The following is a 15,913-nucleotide window of genomic DNA, read 5'->3' as shown; positions in this document are numbered from 1 at the left end:
TTGTACGTTCTCCCTGTGACAACGTGGGTTTTCTCCGGGTGCGCTGGTTTCCTCCCACACTCCAAAGACGTACAGGTTTGTAGGTTGATTGGCTTTGGTTAAAAAAAATGTAAATTGCCCCAAGTGCATAGGACCATGTTAGTGTACGGGGTGAATGCAGGTCGATGCAGACTTGGTGGACCGAAGGGACTGTTTCTGAGCTGTATCCCTAAAGTCTAAAGTGGACCATTTCAACATCCTGCATAAACACTAATTACAGTTTTATTATTTTCACCCCCCTACATTCTATTGAGCCGGGGGACGTCTGCAAGCATGGAAAACTGAATAATGATAAACTGTACCTCTTCTTTTCTTGGTTTACAGCTGCAGTTTAAGGCTGTGCATGCACTTGATTTGTCTCTTTGTATTCCGACAGTACAACATGACAGCACGTTGCTCGGGGGGGGGGGCCATTACTGCCCTCCCTTTCACCGGCATCTCATCAGGAATAACACTTGGCTTCTCTGCCACAGATGGAGGCTGAATTAGCCAGGAATGACAACTTGCGTAGCAGTGATCTGCAAGTGGCTCAACCAGGCTGAAATGCAGTACAAATCACATGTGGTTGAGCGACTGAATATTGGATGAAGAGAGCAGCACATTTTCATAAACAATGCAACAATATATAAAAAGTAATTCTCCTGTCTGTGCAACATACAAGCACAAAATTAGGCTACATAACCATATAACAATTACAGCACGGAAACAGGCCATCTCGGCCCTACAAGTCCGTGCCGAACAACTTTTTTTTTCCCTTAGTCCCACCTGCCTGCACTCATACCATAACCCTCCATTCCCTTCTCATCCATATGCCTATCCAATTTATTTTTAAATGATACCAACGAACCTGCCTCCACCACTTCCACTGGAAGCTCATTCCACACCGCTACCACTCTCTGAGTAAAGAGATGATGCTGTTCCTCCCACCTCCCAAAGATTTGCAGGTTTATAGGTTCATTGTTTTTTGTAAATTGTTCCTGGTGTGTATGATGCAAAACTGGGATAACATGAACTAGTGTACAGGTGGTCGATGGTTGTCGTGGACTCTGGGCTGACGGGCCTGTTTCTACGCTGCATCCAAATTAAAACCCTTGAATATGGGATGAAGAAAACATCACTTGTTTCCATAATCACAACTTACAACAGTAAATTTTAAAGGTAATTTTTCTGTGTACAATATAGCTGTAAGCACAAAAATAAAATCAGCTACTTGTTGCAATAAGTCATTTTTTCTCCCCTTGTATGCATGCATATCTCCCCACTCAGTTCAATGCATATAGAGGCTTTTCCTGTAATTCTGTATTTATTAATGTTGCCATCTTTATGTCACTCAATTCAGGTAGTGGTTGAAAGTTGAATCATCTGTACATGTTGATATCTTATGTACACACTGCTTTGAAAATCAGATCGACAAGAAATTGTTGCTTTTGTATATTTAAGTCAAAATACTATGACAAAAATAAAGAGAATGTGATTTTGTAGTAAGAAAATTTATTTAATCTTCCTTCATGAAATTTTAATTTTCTTCATGATACAAAAAACTTTAAATATGATACAAAACTCACAGCTGGCCTTGAAAGAAAACAATTATCTTGCACATACACACATATACGTAAATGGGTCTGGTGTGCAGATTCTTTCATACAAGATTGAAGGTTCCGTGCAGTCCACACCAGTTTACATGGATAAAAGGATCGACTTAACATGGTCACCATCTTCAATGCAAGGATGACGAGAATGTTCCGAGTATCCTTTTATGTAAAAAAACAAAACAAAACCCAATTTATGGTAGTCAGGACACGTTATTGATAAGTCATCGGATTTACTGACAATACAACCAATGGATAGGTATATTAAAAAAAAAGTTACACCACTGGACAATGATTACATTATTTTTGAAACGAACATCCCAAGTGGTTGGCACAAGGCAACTTCCAATGTTGGTTGCTATTCTAAGTCATCAGAAGTACAGGACTGGCTTGAAATGCAGGTCATTAAGCTAATGAGACTACGAGAGAATGGTCAAAATGCAATCAAACCCCATCTGTTTATCAAACAAACAAAAAGCAAAAAAAACTAAAATATTTAACGTTGGGTAATATTCATACAATTAAAACATTTTTTTTACAAACACTTTTTTAAAGTTGTCTTGTACCACATGAAGATTGAAGCTCATGGTTCAATATGGCTTGCAAATTTGACATCATTGCATTCTCGGGAAGATACCACTTTGTAAATCCATGTGCTTCATGTGTCACCATGTGTCTGGGACTTCAAATAACTCTGTGTGGGCATTTATACTGCTGCCTATTTAACAGGGAAAGAAAACAAATAATAAATGTAAAGTTTGCAAAGAATCAACAACCTACATTAGGAAATCTTGTCTACATTAATGTCATACTAAATATCAGTTGACAGATGCTGCCATTGTATAACAGAATAAAATTGTACAAAACCAAATTGTCTATGCATTGTGCTGGGGACTCGTTTTTAATTACGGCCACCTTTTATTAAAAAGGAACACATTTTATAGATCATGGAATTTGGAAGACGGAACAGAATTAGTTGGCATCACATTAACATCAGTAAAAGCGCCTTTTAACAGTTTACCATCATGATTTTCCTGCTAAGTATTACAGTGCAAACCAGGTGGCAACCTTTACTCTTGGTTACATTCATTTACCCATCCTCATTTCATCATTGTGTCCCTCCTTTAATCTCCAAACCCATTGCACTTACTTGCATCCTTCCACAACACATCAGCTCTCTTGTTCTTTATTCTGGCCTTTTCTCACCTCCATTTTCTCCCCTCCCCCTCCATATCTTTCAGTCTGAAGAAGAGTTCCGACCCAAAACATCACCTATTCCCTTTCCCCCAGAGATTCTGCCCTACTTGCTGAGTTACTTAAGATTTGGTGTGTATCCTTGGTATTAACCAGCATTTGCATTTCCTTCCAACACATCAGCTCTCTAGCCCCTACCAACATGGTTCAAAAGACAATGTCAGTATGCTTTGAATCTCTTTATAATCAAGTATTAAACTATGCAGTTACAGCAGGGATCTCTGGAAACTTATTTGATTTCCCTTTCTCTGACTGAGTACGTTATCAAATGCCACTATTTTGCTGGTTCAAATTTATTGGCAGCAAATCTGACAGAATCAGCGAGTGGAGTTGCTGGCTGTGTGTGGCACATTCACTTACGAGTCAATAGCCCCAGGACCACGCTAGCCGCTGGGCCATGTAGCCAAGTGTAAACCCAGTCTGAAGAAGCAACCCTATCCATGTTCTCCAGGGATGCTGCCTGACCCGCTGACTTACACCAGCATTTTGTGTCTTTGGTCACACCAAGTGCTGCCATGGGCAGTACCAAGAAGTGCCACGTATAGAAACACTTTCTTTACCAACAGGCATTTGTCTTGAGGGTATTATTTTAAAGAGGAAACTCCGTGCCCATCCTTCAACAAAAACTTTAAAAAATATTGGCACATTTCTGATTACAATAATGACTATAGGTAAAAGTACTACTTTACTTGAAAACTTTCAAATGGGTGAAAAAAATGCAAATCTTTTCCAGCTAGATGACTCAGCAGCATTCCACAAAGTATACTTGGCCACTGAATAGTCAGGCAATGGTTTCTGAAATTTTCTAAACTATTCAATTTATACCACAACGTTAAGTTTGGGAAAACAAGCAGCAGATCTTTTTTTAAAACCTACAGTAGCACTGCTCATAGCAGGAGAGAAAAAAAAAGTTGAGAGCATTTAAATTTCACTGACACAAATATAGAAATGTATCCATGGAAAATAAAAAAAATGGTCGCTCTCTAACACTGACAATGAATGATTTAAGATTAATTAACAATAAACCTCAAAGCAAACGATTTTAGCACAAAAAAAGGGGTCATGCAGACTACATAGTGTCAGTATCTGCCAGCTATCTGAGAATTAAATAAGAAGGTGAGAAATGGGCCACCAACAAACTTGTGCCACTGTGACTTTCAACTAGTTGCTGAACAGGCAGGTGATACAAGGACACAACATGCACTTTCTCCCCTGGGGAAAGGTTTTATCTTTTTCCCCAAATGCCCATTGGCACACTCGATGCAAGATCACTTCATCATTTGTGATGGTCTACTTTAAAACTGCTGATACAATGGCAAAACAAATGTCAACACGTTTTGTCAATTTAATTACTTCAATTAGTATTGTGAAGTGATGAACATCCATAGATGGATGCCTTTCGCACACCTTAAGTGCACAGACTTGTTGGGCAGTGCAGCAGATACGTATTAAAAATGTACAAATGTCATTTTCTGTGTGTAAACCACAGCACTGATGCGCATGCTAAATTTTAGGTAAGCACAAGTCTGAAAAGAATCCAGAACGAGTTGAACTAAAGAGAGAATTTATATCTATCCAAAATGCAATCCTGTGGATTTGTGTAGTATACCAAGCTGCATACAATCAAGGGTAAATGCTCAGAGTAGGGGAATCGAGAACCAGAGGACATAAGTTTAGGGTGAGAGGAGAAAGATTTAATAGGAACGCGAGGAGTAACATATTCACCCAAAGGGTGGTGGGTATATGGGGCGAGCGGCTGGAGCTAGCTGAGGCAGGGAATATCAGAACATTTAGGTGACATTCGGACAGGTACATGGATAGGATAGGTACGCATGTTGGTCGGCGTGGGAAAGATTGGCCAAAGGGCCTGTTTCCATGCTGTATGATTCTATGACTATCAATTTCTTTTAACCAATAAAAACTCCAAAGTCTGGCCATTTATTTGTCTTTTTAAACAAAGGAATTTGAACACGCCAAGATCAGTTTCATCAGCAAAGTCTGGACTGCTCCCTTTAATGAGATGATTTATGGCCCTGCTGCCCACCGAGTCCGCACTGACCACCGATCACCTTGTACACTAACACCCTGTATTCTACACACTAGGAACAATTAACCAAAGCCAATTAACCTACAAACTCGCAGTGTGGGAGGAAACTGGACCACCAGGAGAAAACCCACGCAGTCACAGGGAAAACGCACAAACTTTGTACAGACAACACCCGCAGTCAGTTTCGGACCCGGGTATCTGACGCTGTAAGGCAGCGATTCCACCGCTGCTCCACCGTGCCACTCCTAGTTCTATATCCCACTTTTACATTCACTCCCTACACACTAGGGGCGATTTACAGATGCCAATTAACCTATAAACCCACATGTCTTCAGTATGTGGGAGGTAACCGGAGCACCCAGGGGAACCCCATGCAGTCAGAGGGTGAATGTGCAAACTCCACATAGGCAGTAAGAGGTCAGAATTAAACCTGGGTCTCTGGTGCTGTGAGGCAGTAGCTCTGTCAGCAGCGCCATTGTGTCATCCTTTAAAATGCCGTCATGGCAAAATATCACATTGACCAATAATACACTAAATGGCCTTTGCAAACCATGTCTTTGCCAAAGATAAAATTAAAATGAGCTAGAAACCAAAAATAAATAAATTAATGAGATGACAGGTTTGTCATATTTTGAGAGATTAAGCAGACCAAGCCTATATTCGCTTGAGCTTACAGGAATGAGAGGCGATCTTATTGAAACTGTATAAAATTCTAACAGTCCTCAACACGATATCGGGATCGGGATATGCTGGAAATGGAGGGATATGGGTTATGTGCTGGTAGATAAATGATGGTCATGGCATCATATTTGGCACAAGCATTGTGGGCCGAAAGGCCTGTTTCTGTGCAGTATTCTATGATTACGTTCCAAATGTTTATGGTCGCCCTTGGCCATGCTGTGTATCACTCCAGTCACGCACAACGCAGCTTAAGCCATTTAGGACAGCTGTGTAAAGACATTTCTTCACCCTGTGGGTAATTAATCCGAGGAAGACTGGAAGCTCATTAAGCATATGATGAGTGAAATCTATAGCTTTTTATGAATTTTTGAAATCACGGCATGTAGAGTTAATTCAGGAAAGTGATGCTGGTAAAAAAAGTCATAATCTTGTTGAATGGAAAAGACCACACAAGGGACCAAGACAAAAAGGACTAGACTTCCATTTCCTTCATCAGATAACCTAACAACTGCTTAGATGACAGCCTGGCACTTCTATTTTACCAAAACCAAAATCTGTGCCATTTTTTTGTTAACATTTTACTTGGCAGGTTTGCAATTCCAGTTAGTTAGATATTTAAAATCATGGGCAGTTATTTGGAGTATTACATTTAGTTTATTCCAATCAAGTGGATTCAAGAAGGACTACAGCATTTGATTCCCAGTTCCTCCACAACAAATGCACTGTTAGGAACTTAGCAGTTGTACAATTACCGTAAAGACAACTTTCAAACTCGATTCTGGCGTTAAGATCATTTTTGAAATAAAGAGGCACTACTTTGGCAAATTTCTGGCAGCGTCTCTAGTAAATTTACATTACTACACTTAACATGGTTATGAGAGTGCACATTAATTATAGTCATTAGCTCTTTTAAAACTGATAACCTATGAGCTATGAATTCAAAGCATTGCATATAATAGAATAATTATGGGCATGAGTTAATCGGATCTCGCAAGTTTAGCTTTAGTTAAGGGATACAGCGTGGAAACATGTCCTTTGGCCGGCCGAATCCACACCGACCAGCGATCCCCGCACATTAACACGATTCTACACTCGCTAGGGTCAATTCACATTTATACCAAGCCAATTGACATACAAATTTCTACATCTTTGGAGTGTGGGAGGAAACCGAAGATCTTGGAGAAAATCCACGCAGGTCACGGAGAGAGCGTACAAATTCCTTACAGACAAGCGGCCATAGTGTGGATTCAACCCGGGTCTCTGGCGCTGTAAGGCAGTAGCTCTACCACTACACCACCGTGCCAAGTAATAGAGGTAAATTTTAACACGTTCTTATCAGGGGTGGGAGAGACGAGGTTGGCAGTGCATGGATTTGCCATCACCTCCATGCCATTAATAAAGACAACCAGCTGCTAACATTTTAAAATTAGGGATCAAAAATTAATTTCAAATCATTGAGATCTTTGCATCCAAGTGAAACTGGAACAATGTAAAATGTAAAGTGGGAAATCTCAAAAGAGGAGAAGCTTTTTGAAGAGTGCAGTGGATTCCTACGATAATAATCTCAACACAGCACAATATACAATCAAGTTATTTCCTTCCATTACAAAACAAGTTTGCTCCATTCACAAGGCAAAACTAATCAATGTACATGTGAAGGTAATATAATAATATAGACACTGAATAAAATAAAGTACATTTCCTTCACTCACAAAATGGCAGAGCTTGTTAAAGAATACCATCTATTCTGGAAAGGAATCTACCAAAGGTAGGTAATATATCACCGTCAGATATCTTGATATACAAGAGCAGAGGAGGGATTTTTGATTTGCTCAGAAAATCTGCACCCAAGACCAACCTGCCAAAATTCAATACCTTAACTGAAGTATACGCCAACAGCCACACTTGTCAAAAGGAGAGACACTGCCGCAAGTGACAGTCTTAAAAAGACTGCCATGGCTCTCGTCAAATTGGCCATGTCAGGAGATCCCTTACCTACAAGATAGCAACAGTGCAAGAGAAGTTTAAAAAGTAGTTCAGTGCGGAGAACGGTCCATATCCTGGCACGGTTGTAGCTTTCACTTATCTTGCAGAAACAAAACAATATATGCTGTTTCCAATGCAGTGAAGGCCACCAGACGAACTCAAAATGTTAAACTCAAAAAGTTTTTTTTTTTTTTTTAACCCGAAATGTCACCCATCCAAGTTCTCCGGATGTTGGGGATGGAAGGAAGGCCATGTGGGATAGTGTTGATTACTTTCTGAATGTGGAACCAAGGATGGTCTTGTAGCTCATCAATGCAGAAATAACAAGAGTAGTGATGGAATCTTTCTTTGGAATCACATTGCATAAGACAACATTGGATAACATTTCGGGCCACATTCATACTTCCCTGCAGCCATTCACAATAGGGATACGAATCCTTCTGCAAGTACAGTCGCCATCACAAAGTGCTGGAATAGCTCAATGGGTCAGGCAGCATCCCTGGAGAACATGGATAGGTGACATTTCGGGTCGAGGTCCATTTTCACACTTCTGAACCTAAAGAAGGGTGCCAACCTGAAACGTCACCTATGTTCTCCAGGGCTGCTGCCTGACCAGCCGAGTTACTTCAGCACTTTGTGCAGGAAGATGTTTCCTGACCCAAAACGTCACCTATCCATGTTCTCCGGGGACGCTGCCTGACCAGTTGAGTTACTCCAGCACTGTGTGTCCTCCTTTGTAACCTAGCATCTGCAGTTCCTAGTTTCTACAGTGTTTATCTCCCTTTGAAACCTTCCTTGGAAAACTTGGATATTGTACTGCCTACAAGTACTAAAGTTGGGAGTGGGGAAGAGTGTTCTTGTGATGCCAAGTGATGTAGAGCACCACACACTCCCATTATACCCCAACTCCCAAATATCCCTTGCCCTCGACTCCACAGTATGCCCACTGAGGCAATCAATCATTGATTTATATCTGAAGCCCAGAATTCAGGGTAATCCAAAACACTGAAATCTTAGTCATTGATCTATTGCACATTTTATTGCAGCCCCCCCCCCCCCAATGTTATTTCTGCATTGATTTTCAGAGATCAATTTAGTCTCGCTCAGTGAACCCCTACAATTCCGTTAGTAAGTTATTATGTTACGGAGACACTAAACAAAGGTCCCGATCCAAACAGTCATCCTTCCATTTCCTCCACAAATGCTGCCTCACCCAACAAGTTCCTCCAGCACTTTGCGTGTTTAGCTTATTGTGGCATTGGCAATTGAGGACGTAGCTCACACACCTACTTGCATACTACAATTATGCACAGCATACAACCTACAATCACCCACCACAAAGATATGCAAACCTGACACAAGACTCACAATTTCAGACAAATCTAGAGAATGAGATTATGGTGGTAGAATTGTTAGTTTACTGGATCTCGTATGTTCTCCCCGCATTCACATCAACTTCCCTGGATTCCACCGCGACACAGTAGGGGGAATTTGGAGTGGCCAGTTAATCTATCAACCTGCACATCTTTGGGATGCGAAGGGAAATCGGAGCACCTGGAAGAAACCCATGTGGTCACAAGTATATGCAGATTTCACATAAATAGCACTAGAATTCAGAACTGAACCCAGGTTGCTGGAGCTACAAGGAAGAAGCAGATCTGCTGGGAATATACCTTTTTAAAGATGATTATTGTGATACATCATGAGAATGGAGAGCACATTTTCATACATCATCATTGTTAGAATTTACACACATCACCCTGGACTATTGAAGCCCATTTGCCAATGTCTACTTTTACCACTGAGACAAGACTTCTTTTCACTGGGCTCTGATTGGATTTTAAAATGTATCAAACAACCTTGGTTTTGGAAATGATCAGGTTCTATGTGATTCAAGTTCCAAAGAATGACAAGTATTTCAGAGTGGCTGAGTTACTCCAACATTTTGTGTCTATCTTCCATGTAAACCAGCATCTGCAGTTCCTTCCTACACAAGTATTTCCCAATACCAGCTCCACTATTGTTTGGGCGCACCGAATCCATGTATTCCTCTTTATATATTTATAATACTTAAGCTAAGCTGCCCCAACACAGCAAGGACCACCACCATTACAGATGGAGTGAGATAGCACTAAAATTATGCTTTTCAGCGGGCACAGTGGCACAGCAGTAGAGTTGCTGCCTTACAGCGGCAGAGACCCAGGTTCGATCCTGACTAAGGCTACTGTCTGTACGGAGTTTGGATGTTCCCTCTGTGACCGCATGGGTTTTCTCCGGGTGCTCTGGTTTCCTCCCACACTCCAAAGATGTACAAGTTTGTAGGTTAATTGGCTTCTGGAAATTGTAAATTGTCCCTAGTGTGTAGGATAGTGCTAGTGTATGGGGTGATCGCTGGTCAGTGTGGACTCGGTGGGACAAAGGACTTGTTTCCACACTGTATCTCTAAAGTCTAAAGATGCTGCCGGCATAGATATTGGACCTAATCGCAATTTTTCTAAAATTGATCCATTTGCCTTCAGAGTTAAAATGTAGAAACAAAGAACAGCAGATGCTGGTTTATACCAATGATAGACACAAAGTGCTGGAGTAACTCAACAGGTCAGCCAGCATCTCTGGAGGTAAAGGTTAGGTGACGTTACAGATTGTGTCTCGACCAGAAATATCATCCATCCTTTTCCTCCAGAGATGCTGGCTGACCCGTGGAATCAAGCCCTTTGCTTTAGAGTCAAATTGACAACTTGCCAAAGCCTAACAAAATCCGACAGAGGGTATTCAGCCAGAAACGTTAACTCATTCTCTTTCATCAAGTGCTATATGACCCACTAAATATTTCAAATATTTCCAATTTTCATTTCAGGTTTCAAGCATCTGCAGTTTTTTTAATTGGATGTCCCTAATATTTTTCCTGATCCTCCACACAATCCCATCCGATTGAACACGGGCTGCAGTATTTCTGATGTCCTCTGCATTTGTTCACAATATTCACTGAGAAAGTCACACCAAAAATCTAAACTAATCACTTGGGAGCTGGGAATTTAAATCTTACCAGAGAATTTGGGGGATATTTAAATTCATTTGATTTAATAACATGGAATTAAATCAAAAAGATTAAGCTCAGGAACAGTGGCTATGGAACCACCAGATTGTTGTAAAAATCATTCTAGTTCTTTAATGTTAGTCATGGAGTCGTACAGCGTGGAAACAGGCCCTTCGATCCCAATCTTGTCCACACCAACCAACACTGATCCCATCCCCCCATGTTTGGCCCATATCCTTCTAAACCTACCCTATCCATGTACCTGTCTAAATGCTTTTTAAATGTTGCTATAGTACCTGCCTCAACTACCCCCCCCCCTCCCTCCGGCAGCTTGTTCTATACACCCGACAACTCTACCGAACCTTTCCCTCTTATTTTATACCCATGTCCTATGGTTCTCGATTAACCTACCCTGAGCAAGAGACTTTGTGCGTTTACCCGATCCACTTCTCATGATTTTGTACAACTCGACAAGATCAGCCCTCATCCTCCTGTGCTCTGAGGGATATAGTCCCAGATTGCTCAACCTCTCCCTATGGCTCAGGCCCCCAAGTCCTGGCAACATCATAAATCTTCTCTGCATATTTCTAGCTTGTTGTACAAGGAACAAAATCCGTCATCCTACATGCAATCCAGACACAAAGCAATGTGGTTGACTCAGATATTGCCAATTGTGCTACTCAATGTATTAAATGTATTACTTTAAATCACCATACTTTAAGTCATCACTCATCACCATCTTTGGCTCTGAATTTGGATATAGCAAGTCACTCCTCTTCCAAAGGCCCTTCTCAAACTCCTAGTGACTGGTGTTTAGCCTGAGAGTGTTGTATCAATGACTAGCTGGATATGGATATGGATATGTTCTCACGATAATACTTGTAGCCAATACCCCTGGCATCCCCATTATAATCCCTGGTTCAGCAAAGAGAAAAAAAAATCAATGCATTTTGCACTGAACAATGCCTGGAGACAGTTAAACCATCAAAGCTGCAACACAAGACTACACGCTTGCAAACAGCTTGCAATAGAGCTAAGCAATCCTTCAACCAACAGATCAGATCAAGGATCTGCTATCTCATCACAATCAGTTGTGAATGTTGATGGAAAATTAAACAAATTGAAGTAATCATACAGCTTCATGGGACTTTGGTTAGACTGCAGTTCTGGCCGCCCCATTACAGGAAGAATCCATGTGGAGGCTTTGGAAAGGGTGCAGAGGAGGTTTACCAGAATTATGCCTGGATTCGGGGGCATTAGCTACAGGGAGAGGTTGGACAGGCTTGGATTGTTTACTCTGGTACGCTGGAGGTTGCAGGGAGACTCGAGAGAAGTATATACAATTATGAGAAACATAGAGAGAGTATTCAGAATCAGAAAACAGTCAGAATACTTCATCCCTAGGATGGAAAAGAAAATCAATTACTACAAGGTATATCTTTATGACGAGAGGGGCACAGTTTAAAGGAGATGAGTGGGGAAGTTTTTGCTTTAAATACGCAGGTGGTGAGTGCCTGGAATACACTGATGAGTAGTGGATGAAGCAGATATGGTAGTCACATTGAAAGGTCTTTGGGTAGGCATAGGGCTATACAGGAAATGGAGGGATAGGGGTTACTTGCTGGTGGATAAATTATGGTCTTGGCATCATATTCGTCATAGACATTGTGGGCCGAAGGGCGTGTTCTTGTGCTGTACTGTTCGATGTTCTATGCTAATGGGATGAGAAAGCTCCATCTTCAGAGAGATGAAACACAGCTTGCGAATGCTAACGTCTAAAACATTTGCAACCATACCCCAGAATGCGATGTCCTCGGCCTAACTATTTCAACTGCTTCAATCAATCTTTCTTTCATCATAAGGACAGAAAAGGGGCGTTCATTTATGACGACAGAGCATTCAACACAATTTACAACTTAACGGAAAATAAAGGAGCCCACGGTGGAGACAGAAGCCCGAGACAACATTCAGGCAGATAGATAAGTCACAGGTAATATCCTGCCACAAGTATCTAGAAATTACATCTTCATGTAATAGAATTCCAAACTGGAACGACAGTTAAAAATAAAGTACATACACTAACATGTTAATCCAGAAAGTTGCATATACATAGGATATTAAGCCTTAATTAGAATTGCTTTATAATTTATATATCCTACATAGCAATTAAAATTTAGGAATCTATTCAGCAGACGGTTTATTTTAAAATAAATAACAGGCATAGGATGATGTCAACCTTCCCATACTTTTAAATTTTCAGAAGCTTTGTTAAGTACATGCAGGGGTTGATGACATGGATATGCCGTGCAGCATTTCACTAGTCTGTTATGATTAGCAACTAAAGTTACACGAGAACTTACCTTTTTTTCATTACAGTAACTTGAAAACACCAAAATCTTAAACACAATAGCCACATTAATACTTCCATGGATATATCTACCTAATGGCACTATTATTGGGATATCAGGGTGCAAATCGATTTACCAGTCTTTTCTTGCTGTTCTTCCTTTTTCTGCCATGGTTTCTTGACTTTTCTGGCTTCAGTTATTGAAGAATCTATCCAGGCACTACCTGAATTATCAATCTCGGCATCTTTATTTGCGATTGCATTCGCCTCCATCTCCTCAGACACCGTCTCTTCCTCAATGGGGCTCATACTTCGTTTGCTCGCCATTGGATTTGCTCTACAATGGGTAAGGGGGGGGTGGGGAGGGGGGAGGAAGGGGAAGGATGAACGTTTATATACAAATGCCAAGTGAGCAGCAATACTAATCCCAACACTATGCACAGTTCCATGCTCCTCATTCAAGTAACACTTTCCTTCCACCAATTATTGCACAAATGATCCTGTGAAGTCTAATTTTGACTGAAATCAAGAGTGACTTACTGGAAACTGTGTACACAACTGCTGTTTTACAACAGAACACCACACCATGCAAACTTTCAATGACCAAAGTGATTGATTCCAGTGACGGGCGGCACAGTGGTGCAGCGGTAGAGTCGCTGCCTCCAGCACCAGAGATTCGGGTCAGACCCCGACTACCGGTGCTGTCTGTATAGTTTGTACGTTCTCCCAGTGACCGCGCGTGTTTTTCTCAGGGCGCTCCCACACTCCAAAGACGTACAGGTTAGCTAGCATTGGTAAAAAATCGTAAATTGTCCTGAGCGTGTAGGATAATGTTAGCGCGCAGCGATTGTCCTGAGCGTGTAGGATAATGTTAGCGCGCAGCGGCACAGGTCGGCTGAAGAGCCCGTTTCTGCACTCTCTCTAAACTAAATCTCTGCAATCTGATTTTGACTGAAATCAAAAGTGGTTTACAGGAAACAGTATACACAACTGCTGTGATTCAACAGAGTACCACACCACCTTCGGAAGAGCAGATGGGCAATAGACCATCCTTGCCAGTGATGCTATTATCTCACAAATGAGTAGGAAAAGCAATGTGGATTTATCTATTTAGCGGTTAGTTCATAACATAAACAAACAGCAATTCTAAGGAGGAAGAAGCAACATAACAGTCAAGGTCATCAGAAATCAGATTGAAAATGTACTACTGATATGATTTTTTTGGCACAATTTTCAAAGCTTGAGTAAACGTACTGTGCTAAATAAAGACTTGACTTTGCAAGTACATCTTGTCCACCAATTAAATTTTCAGACCGCTGCCATGCAAACTTGCAATAAGCTACTAAGTGATCGATGTTGGGCTGCACAGTGGCACAGGGGTAGAGTTGCAGAGACCAGGTTCAATCCTGACTACAGGTGCTGTCTGTATGGAGTTTGTACATTCACCCGAGGACCGCGTATGTTTTCTCTGGGTACTCTGGTTTACTCCCACACTCAAAAGTCATACAGGCTTGTAAATTAATTGACCAGTAAAAGTCGCAAATTGTCCCCAGTGTCGTGTATGGGTGATCACTGGTCGGCGCAGACTCGGTGGGTTGAAGGCCTTGTTCCCGCGCTGGGTTGCTAAAGGAAAGCACTGGTTAAGTTAACTAACAGGTTGCATCCAAATAAGTTCCTTTCACTTTCTTCAGAAAATATAGGTGCACATTTCAAGATGATAGGCCATTGAAAGGTTTGAATCTTGTGTGATTAAATGAGTATTCTGCTTATCCAAGTTAGATGAAAAATCACAAAGATAAATAACCCTTCATTTGGAACAAAACTGTTAACTGATGATCTGCAACAGATGGTTTACTAACACTCAAATATACAGAAACTAAGAATCATGTTTACATTAACAATTACAACGGTCGGCACTGTGGTGCAGCAGTACAGTTGCTGCCTTCCGGCACAAAAAACCCAGGTCCGATTATGACTACAGGCGCTATCTATACGGAGTTTGTACGTTCCCCATAACCACATGGGTTTCCTCTGGGTGCTCCAGTTTCCTCCCACACTCCAAAGACGAATAGGTTTGTAGGTTAATTGGCTTCAGTAAAAATTGTAAATTGTTCCCAATGTGTAGGATAGTGCTGGTGTACAGGGTAATCGGCGTGGACTCAGTGGAGGGCCATTTCCACGCTGTATCTCTAAAGTCTAAAGACCCAAAGAATGTACTGATATGGTCACGTTTTCTCTCCAATAACTCTTGACCAAAGAATTAAACGAAAATGAATGAATAAGTGAATAAGTTTCTTGGCCAAGTATTCACATACAAGGAATTTGCCTTGGTGCTCCGCCCGCAAGTGACAGCATGACATAGTGACAGTTAGGAACAACACATAAAACATTAAACATTAATAATACAAAAATTATTGATTAAACATGTGAATGAAATGAAATACCAGAGCAAAAGGAGGCTACAGATTTTTGGTTATTGAGTAAAGCTACTAGTCGTGTAAAAAAAACTGTTTTTATGTCCGGCTGTGGCAGCTTTGACAGCCTGGAGTCGCCTTCCAGAGGGAAGTGATTCAAAGAGTTTGTGGCCAGGGTGAGAGGGGTCAGAGATGATCTTGCCCGCTCGCTTGCCTGCCCTTGCAGTGTACAGTTCGTCAATGGAGGGAAGGTTGCAGCCAATAACCTTCTCAGCTGATCGGACGATTCGCTGCAGCCTCCGGATGTCGTGCTTAGAGGCGGAGCCAAACCAGACCATGATGGAGAAGGTGAGGACAGACTCTACGATGGCCGTGTAGAATTGGACCATCATTGCCTGGGGCAGATTGTGCTTCCTCATCTGCCGCAGGAAGTACATCCTCTGTGCTCTTTTGACCGTGGAGTCGATGGTAGCCCTCTTTGGAGATGATGGTTCCCAGGAACTTAAAATACTCCACAGA

The 15,913-nt window shown here is 41.4% G+C and overlaps 1 protein-coding gene across 4 annotated transcripts in view; it reads right to left on the bottom strand.

Annotated features, from left to right (window-relative positions):
• Positions 1–1,513: 1,513 nt before the first annotated feature.
• Positions 1,514–15,913, bottom strand: part of parn (poly(A)-specific ribonuclease (deadenylation nuclease)) — a 119,723-nt gene continuing 105,323 nt past the window's right edge. For 2 of the 4 annotated variants that reach the window (XM_055651691.1, XM_055651693.1), the window contains 3 exons: positions 13,118–13,317; positions 7,486–7,605; positions 1,514–2,346 (listed from right to left, as the gene is read on the bottom strand). In XM_055651691.1, the coding sequence (XP_055507666.1) occupies positions 7,487–7,605; positions 13,118–13,317 (319 nt within the window). In that variant the 3' untranslated portion in view covers positions 1,514–2,346; position 7,486. The remainder of the gene's footprint in view (positions 2,347–7,485; positions 7,606–13,117; positions 13,318–15,913) is intronic. The other 2 variants (XM_055651692.1, XM_055651694.1) reach the window with 2 other exon arrangements.

The sequence above is a fragment of the Leucoraja erinacea genome, chromosome 20 (genome assembly GCF_028641065.1).
Source record: "Leucoraja erinacea ecotype New England chromosome 20, Leri_hhj_1, whole genome shotgun sequence".
Lineage (NCBI taxonomy): Eukaryota > Metazoa > Chordata > Chondrichthyes > Rajiformes > Rajidae > Leucoraja > Leucoraja erinaceus.
This window is presented reverse-complemented; position numbering and strand designations above follow the sequence as displayed.